At 28.2% G+C, this 9,190-nt stretch overlaps 1 protein-coding gene across 3 annotated transcripts; it reads left to right on the top strand.

Annotated features, from left to right (window-relative positions):
- The first annotated feature begins 2,739 nt into the window (after positions 1-2,739).
- LOC101506552 (BEL1-like homeodomain protein 1) lies at positions 2,740-7,034 on the top strand. Of its 3 annotated transcripts, XM_073370509.1 has the most exons (6): positions 2,740-2,938; positions 3,099-3,114; positions 3,241-4,027; positions 4,793-5,169; positions 5,463-5,523; positions 6,165-7,034. In XM_073370509.1, exons 3-6 carry the CDS (start codon positions 3,287-3,289, stop codon positions 6,822-6,824), a joined length of 1,839 nt encoding a protein of 612 aa, XP_073226610.1. In that variant the 5' UTR covers positions 2,740-2,938; positions 3,099-3,114; positions 3,241-3,286; the 3' UTR covers positions 6,825-7,034. The 3 variants fall into 3 exon arrangements, with proteins under 3 accessions (XP_073226610.1, XP_073226609.1, XP_004506223.1); XM_073370508.1 differs by having other exon boundaries at positions 2,740-2,917; positions 3,099-4,027; XM_004506166.4 differs by having other exon boundaries at positions 3,099-4,027.
- The last annotated feature ends 2,156 nt before the right edge of the window (positions 7,035-9,190 follow it).

Here is a 9,190-nt window from a genome sequence, read left to right as displayed (position 1 = left end):
TTCTTGATCTATAGACATCAATTAGTTACATTTTTATTATTATTTTATATTGCAAAGAAAACAATTTTAGGATTAAACGATTTAAAAAATAAAATAAAAGCTTAACATATGAGTTTATTTTTTATAAACAAAATAAAAAAATAGAAAGAGAAAAAATATATATTTAAAAAAATACAAAAAAAAAATACTAATAAACATAATAGAGAAAATAATAAGAAAATGATATCTTACTAGACTGATTATTTCAAGATCAGATTATCTTCTTCTCTTTTTCTAATTAATCTCTCTATTTGTTTTGTGCTCTCAATTTGTGTTTCCAATTGTGCTCTTCCCCCCTCTTTGTGCTCTTGTGGTAGACTATTTATAGACTTTTGGGTATAGATTACAAAAGACAAGAGAATAATTGTCAATGAATTACCATTAATCTGTTTCTTTCGGTTTTTTTTTCATTTAATTGGCCACAATTATACTGATTCTTATTTTCATTGATTCATTTCTTCGGTTTCTTTTCTATTCAATTGACCACCTGATTTTTATTACCATTGATTCATTTCTTTACGGTTTCTTTTCATTCAAATGATGACCATTATAATGATTTTTATTACTATAAATTCAATTCAATTAAATACGTTTGTTTTTATTTTTTATTTTTATTTAGAAAATAGTAAAAGTTTCTAGGAAAGAATCAGAGTCAGATAGAAACCAAACACAATCCATGATTTTCTAAAAATCTAACAATTTATTTTTATTATTATTTTCATCATTATTAGTTTTTTTATTATTTATTTTTTTATATATTTATTAAAAATCATAAAGTAGCGGACAAAATTAGGTGTCAACACTCTCTTTTAAACAACTGCATGATTATTGTCATGAACCGTTGATAAGTTTAATTTAATTTTTGATCAGTTGTAAAATTAAATATGCAACATTAATAAAAACAAAATGAAATCTGATTAATATAATTCCTTAGTTTAAAAGAATTGACATATGTTTTAAAACATGCAACAATAGTTTTTTCAAATAGAAACTTATTATTGAGTTAAATGAATATTTTTTTTTTACAGATGATAAATATTAACAATTGTTATAAAGAATTTTGATGATTATATATTATTATAATTTTTATTGTAATTTTGAGAAATACTAAAATACAAAAGACTAAAATTATATTTTAAGTCTTTTAAGTTTTTATTGACAATAATTTGGATCGAAGAATGAATCTCGTACATAAAAATAGAAATATGAATAATTATTGACATTCAATTGCCTTTGTTTTTTTATTAAAATAAAATACAAATATTAAACTGTCCTAAATAAAGAAAAGACAATAGCATAAGGCTAAGTATGACAGGCAAGCCTATTCAAATTTGAGCAAGCTACCACCTAGATATACACTCTACTAAGGTTCCACACTGCATTAATGTATTTTGTTATTCACTCCTATTCCTATCACTCAAATTTTGCATAACTTTTTTCATACTGGCTAAATGTGGTTTTTTATTCAGTTTATAGGCTCATTTTACAGAAGTTTAGCCAAAACAGCTGCATATATGGTAAATTTTACAAATGACCAGTTTTTAATTATAAATCAATTTTGTAAAAATATCACTTCAAAACTGATCAATTTTTACTGTTGAAACAATACATTGATTTATATTCATTTGTTTAACAACAATTGACTTTTGAGATATATTTATTATTTTTATTTTTTATTAAATTGACATCAGTAAGTAGTATCATCAATTGTCATAAAATTTTTATATAACTTTTAAGTATTTGTCTATTTAGGGACAGTAAAAAACTCATACCCCGAGTATCTTTGAATAAAATCTACCACAGACATATATTGAGTAGTTTAAGGGATGTTTATAGATAAAATAAATGAATATTGTAATTATATATTAAACAAATAATTACAAAAGACATATATAATAGTATTCATATATATGGGCATCCATACGCTGTTAGTAAATTAATAAAATTGTGATATATGATGATTATATAATAATATTTTAATATTTTGAAGTATTACTGCTTTTTGTTGTAAAATAAGTCTTATATTATAATTGGTGAGAACTAAAATAATTTTACACTATAACAACAACAATACATGTAGCAATAGCGGTAATGCGTGCAATATCACTAACCACAAATTAATTGTTTCTGAATTCGTGATCTGAACAGTAATTCAATACTGTGGTGTAATAATTTAATTTATTTATAATTTATATTTAATTAATCACTTATTAAAAAAATATAAATTTTACAAGAAAAACGTTTATAATAAAATAAATATAAGTCAATTTATATGCATGACTTTTTATGTAGGAAAATGTAAAAATTAATTATAAGAATTTGCCTTCATAAAAATTTAGAACTTTTTATTTAAATGTGAAATTTTAAATCTCAAAAAATTTAAAATTCATATTTAATTTATTTGTTATTAAAAAATTATAAATTTTAAATATTTTAATATATATATATATATATAAATGATATCAAAAAACAAAAAAAAAACTTGAAAAACTTTTTAGATTAGATGTTCAATTTTTTTTTTATATAAAATTAAAAACGAAACATTAAAATTTCATAAAAACTAAAACCTTAATTAACTCATAATAAAACAAACTCCTCTTTCATATAATCCCTATATAATTTATAATATAATTGTGAAATATAAAACGGACCACACCTTTAAATATCACCAGTCATCACTCATCCATCCACCATCTGTCCTTTAAAATATCATAACTTATTTATTTCTACACATAAAAATCACTTGGTCGACAAAATTACTCACAACCACAACACACAAAGCTAGCAATCAAGCAATCAATCTCCAAAAAATTTCTTCCCTTCCTCGTGCGGGAAACACAACTTTGTAGCTAACTTTCTCTACTATTTATTACAAATCGTACGGTCACACTATAAACTGGTTTGTTTCTTCATTGCACACTTCAACTAGATATACTTCCTTTTTATTTCAGTTATTTTATTCTTTTTCTCTTCAACAATCCAACTATTATTAAGTGTATTAATTAATTCTCAGATTCATTTACATCAAACTAATTTCTCTTTCCTTGCTTTATTTTCAGGATCGCATCAAATTAAGTAAGCTAAAATTGATTAAAAATAAAGAAGGTTTTTTATGATGATGAAATGTTAAAGCTTTTTTGTACGGATAAAAAAGTTTTAATTAATTCTGACAGATATGTACTTTCATTGTAACAATAACAGTTCTGAATTCCAACCGTCGGCAGAAGGATTACAGACACTTTACCTTATGAATCCAAACTACGTACCTTACTCTCATTCGCCACACACACAAAACATGCTTTTCAACGCTACCACTAATAATTCATCTTCTCACCACGCGCTTGATTTGGTCAAATCACCTCACGCGCCTTCGTTTACACTTCCTTCAATTTCTAACTTTCATGGATCCAACACCGCCGACACTCCCACACAACACTATGAGCTTTCCGGCTTCCACGCGCTTGCCTCTGCGGCAAACGCAACTTCCCGTTCCCACTATAATTTGTGGGGATCAGGTAATTTGATACCTGATCAATCTGTTACAGCGACAACAACTAATAGTGTTGTTGTCGCTGTGACAACAACTGCTGCGGCGGAATTTCCGCCGCAAATTGATTTTCATATGCCAATTTATCAACGTAGTTTGTCTCTGAGTCTCTCGTCAAACCAAACGCCTTATCGGTCAGTCTCCGGGGAGGTTGAGGTGTGTCCGAGTAGCCGTGGCGGTGGGATTTCGAGCATGCACGGTGTTTTTCTGGGGTCGAAGTATTTGAAAGCGGCGCAGGAGCTTCTTGATGAATTTGTGAATGTGGATAAGGGAATCTACAAAGGAGAAAATAGTAATAACAATAATAAAGAGAAGAAGAAAACGAATGTTGAATGGAGTTCAAGTGGTGATGGAGGAAAGTTACAAGTAGGTGAATTAAGCACTGCACAGAGACAAGAACTTCAGATGAAGAAGTCCAAACTTGTTAGCATGCTCGATGAGGTACGTTTGTATATAAATATTGTATTGTATGTACGTACATTCACTTACTATAGTAAACTTTCCACAAATGATTTGGGATTTCAATAATTTTATATTGATTTCTTGAATTAATTATGATTCATATTGTATTTTTGTGTGATCTTTATAAACCACTCATATTATCATTATTTGAAAGTATCGATAGTATATATATCTAAGATTCTTTATTTAGTTTTAAATTCATAATCAATTTTACCAATTTAATATCATTTGATTAAAGTTTTGCAGTCTCTTAAATCATTTCAAGGACTTGTTGATTATCTTATTATGTGTATGATTGAGTTAGCTTTTGACAGTGAGTGAAGAAATAATAAAGAATGTGACAGTGCAAAGAAGGACAGTGAAATTGACAGGATTGTTAGTTCTGATCACTTGTTAGTTGTTACTTGTTTTATTCCTGAAAATATATATGTTGAGGAAAGGGAAGTGATGATAACAAAAAAGCCACTTGATCTGGTAAATGTCAGAGAATAATTTGGGTTGGGCCCATTTGAGTGAGAATAGGAAAAGTAAAGGAAACATTAAATAAAAGTAATTAAAGCCTTCATAATTTGAACATACATTCAAATTTCCTTCTTATGTGTGTGTCTCATTTCATGAATTAATAATCTCAATAGTACTTTTTTGTATTACCACATGTCAATATGATTAACTATACCAAATGAAATTGTTAAGGTAGTGGCTAATATCAAGATATATGACTCTCTTTTTGTTTTGAACAAGCAGGTAGAACTAAGGTACAGACAATACCACCATGAAATGCAAGTTGTGACATCATCATTTGAGCAAGCAGCAGGATATGGAGCTTCAAAATCATACACATCACTTGCCTTAAAGACAATCTCAAAGCAATTTAGAAGTCTTAAAGATGCAATATGTTCACAAATAAAGAGAACTAGCAAGAGTTTAGGTGAAGATGATTGCTTAGGAGTTAAGGTAGAAGGTTCTTCTAGGTTAAGGTTTGTCGATCACCATCTCCGACAACAACGGGCATTACAACAACTTGGAATGATCCAGAACAATGCTTGGAGGCCTCAACGAGGTTTGCCTGAACGAGCTGTTTCTGTTCTACGTGCTTGGCTTTTTGAGCATTTCTTGCATCCGTAAGTAATATCTTACAAAAATATTTTTAACTTGAATAGATGACTAATTTAAACTACGTTTAAAATTGTGGCTAATAATATAGTTGAACAAACTATATGTATTCAACTAAATTAACTAGATTTTTTTAACGTGATTAATCAAATGTTGCATGTGTAGAGTGCCTGAATATAATTATTGGGTTGATTTTGTAGTCTTGAAATTAATTTCATATCTTTACATTAAATTTAATTATTTTGAGATGGAGAATTGTATACTTGCTTCCAAATTAAGAGTTTCTAATTTTGACATGAAGCTATCCCAAGGACTCCGATAAGGTTATGCTTGCAAGACAAACTGGACTTACAAGGAGTCAGGTACATTCCAATCTACTTATTGTGTACTTTTAAGGGCATTGAGTACTAGCTAATTAAAGAAAATAGTGCCTTTATAATTATTTATTTTATTTATTTTAAATAATTAATAATTCAATCAAAATTTAAAAAATTATTTTCAATATAAATTAAAGCATGTATATTTTGATATAGTATATTGCTAGTACGATTTTAACAACTTAAAATTTAAAAAATCTCTAAAAAGATGCAATTAGTAATTATATATCAATAATATTAATTGTTGACCTTAGGAAAACAATTAAATATCTTCAAGATACTCAATGTCATATAGCTTTATTTTAATTCATTTGTTTAAAATTTTCTAATAATTTTTAATTTTTCATGTTCATAAGAGTTATCATATTTTTGTATGTTTTAAGATGTTTAAAAAATATTTTCAAATGTTAAGTATAATTGGATTTTAAATCTAGTCATAGTTTTAAATTATTTTTATATTTTAAAAATGTCATGACTATTAAAAATGCAATTGATGTAATATCAATTAGTATGGTAATATAAAACTTTATGAACTAGTTAATTTAGCAATATATGGACATGATAATATAATTATGAATGACATGATAGAAAGTATGTGACATATTGTTTGTTCTTTTAATGTATAGGTGTCTAACTGGTTTATAAATGCTCGAGTTCGGTTATGGAAACCAATGGTTGAAGAAATGTACTTGGAAGAAATCAAGGATCAAGAGCACAATAATGATAACACAAATAGATCAAAAGAATCAAGTAAAGAACTTGATCAAAATAACGTTCTTCATTCAAAAACAGAAATCTTCAACAACCAAAACACTTCTCAAAAAGAGATTTCAAATAATTCCAATAATTCATTGTCAACATCTCCAATAGGAGGAGGAACATTTAGAGAATCCAACAACACAAAGTTTGAGGTTGAAATTGAAGGGAATCATTACAAAGATGGATACTCTTTAATGACTGAAAATGAAAACCATATTAATGGTGGTGATTTTGGATCATTCTCAATGGATAATATTGGAAGGTTTAATGTTAGTGATCAACAATTGGCTCCTAAGTGTCATGGAAATGGTGTTTCTTTAACTCTTGGACTACCTCATAATGAGAATGTCTCTCTCTCTTCAACACAACATGGATTTCTCTCTCAAAATATACATTTGGGAGGGAGGATTAATGAAATGGGTGGCAATGAAAATGAGTTTTGTGCAATCAACAATAATAATGAGAGTGTTGATATTCAAAACAGAAAGAGGTTTGCTGCTCAATTATTGAGAAATTTTGTTGTCTAATAATAAGGATATTGGATATCTTTTAGAAGGCGTGAAAACTTTCGATCTCTCTCTAATACTGCAATAGAGAGTTGATCGGTTCAGAATGTTTCACTCAGTTCATGGTATGTCACTGTGATTTTAAAAAAAATAAACACACAATTTAAAGCTTAAATAATTTTAAATTATAGTGTCATTGTGATTTAATTAGTCTATAATTATTAACTATAAGACTCAAGTTGAGTTGGGTAAGGTATATATATTGTATGTGTTAGAAAACGAATTAGGTTGTAGGAGTTGAATGATTTCTTTGGAGATACATAGATACCAAAGACCAATAATTCTTGTGTGATTACAAAAATTCAGATATAACATTTGGTTATACACATAAAAGAAAAAAAAATTAAATAATATTTAATTTTAAAATAATTAAAAAATATATTCTTTTTTGTTGTGCTTTCAAATAATGCGTCTAAATTTTTGTGTTAACACAAGAATACAACTTTGTATTTTTTATTACTATTGCATGCATATAAATTTTGTTTCTTGTATATACTGTAATTTCCCTTGCTGTTAGTATGGGTGTGGAAATCATGAAAGGTATTAAGATAAATAATTATTTAATGATAGATGAAAATTTATTTGCGTACTTTTGATACCCTCTACTGCATGCATGCAAAAGTAATAATGCATACAATTACATATTTGTGAAATTATTAATGGCTAACATGTTTAACATAATTTTATATTTATAAATCAGTTACCGAGTTTTTATTAGAAAAATAATATAGTATGGGGACTCTATTAGTGGAATCAGTAGCATGGTACAAGAGGCAACACAATACTAATTAACCTATTATTGTAGGAGGAGAGATATAGTTTGGAGAGAAGGCACCATCAACATTATATTCACATGACATTTCAATGGTTTGAATTCATTTGCACTCGTAGTTGTTTATTTATAGGTGCTTGAAGATATTGCTCGAAATAGAATGATCTAGAGTTTTGTTTGACTTATCTACATTTCCGTGTTATAAAAGTTTCTAGGCTAGCTACAAACTAATCTAGGCCTTATTAGTTTCATTAAATTTTCATTTGTAAGAATTAGCATCACTCTTAAATTAATTTATACTTTAGACTACTCTAGTTTTCTATAATTTATTGCAATTTAATTTTACTAGAATGTACCTAGAAAATTAGCATCGATTTCAATAATTTTGATCCTCTTTAAAGAGGTCAATCTCAATGATTATATTTATAATATCTCTTCAATGCAATTGAGTGCATCTTCTTTTGAAACTACACTTAATATCTCTTCTTTTGGCACATAATACTTACGAAAAATTAAAAACAATGACAAGACATCAATTTTTTTACAAATAGTCCTAATCATTAAACATAATAACAAGCACACTACAAAGTAACATAGTATACTAAAAATAATAACAAAATAGTTTAAAACTACAAAATAATGACACTTGCGTGTGTACAAATATGTCAGTCGTCCAACGAACACAAAAAAGTAATCATGTCATTATAAATCAAATTAGTATTTAACGACTACAAGAACAAGATCAAACATATATTGCCATGCATGGATTAGTTGTCCAAATCATCATCATAATAAAGATTTGAAGGAAGATGATCGACACTACACGCTCCACCTATGAATCTACACTACAAGAAAAACACTATTTTGTGGCCAACTTTATAAATATTTTGTGCTCGAATAAAACCCTCACAAATTAGTGACCGAAAAATCCCTCACAAATACCAAAATTGAAATTGGTCTTTATTTGTGGCTGAAAAAACCCTCACAAAATTTTAAAAATTTAACTGGATTTTGTGATTGCCTAAGCCCTCACAAAATCACAACGTTGTGATTTTGTGAGGGCTTAAGCAGCCACAAAATCCACCGTTACCTTTTGTGGCTGCAAAAGCCGCCACAAAGGATTAAATGTGAAACTGATTTTCTGGCCGCCCAGGCTGTCACAAAGTCACATATCCGTTACATTTTGTGGCGGCAAAGGCCGCCACAAATGCCCAAATTACCGTTGCCTGTTGTGGTCGTGCAGGCCGCCACAAATGCATGCGTTTGTGACCGTTTTGGCCGCCACAAATGTCACATAGCCGTTGCTTTTTGTGGTTTCTTTGGCCGCCACAAAAGACCAACCCAATCCTATATATATTACTCCACTCCTCTTTCATTTTTTCACTTCTAACTTCTCTCTAAAACCTCCTTCTAACTATTCTCTCCACCTTCTCTCTACACAAAATATTCATCAAGCTTGATTCAATTTTGGTAAGTATATATTATATTATATATGTAGTTTTTTAATTATATTTTTTGATTTGATTTAAGTAATTAATATTATTGAATTTTTTTT

The sequence above is a fragment of the Cicer arietinum genome, chromosome 6 (genome assembly GCF_000331145.2).
Source record: "Cicer arietinum cultivar CDC Frontier isolate Library 1 chromosome 6, Cicar.CDCFrontier_v2.0, whole genome shotgun sequence".
Lineage (NCBI taxonomy): Eukaryota > Viridiplantae > Streptophyta > Magnoliopsida > Fabales > Fabaceae > Cicer > Cicer arietinum.
Note: the sequence above shows the minus strand (reverse complement) of the source record. Positions and strands in the feature narration are given on the sequence as shown.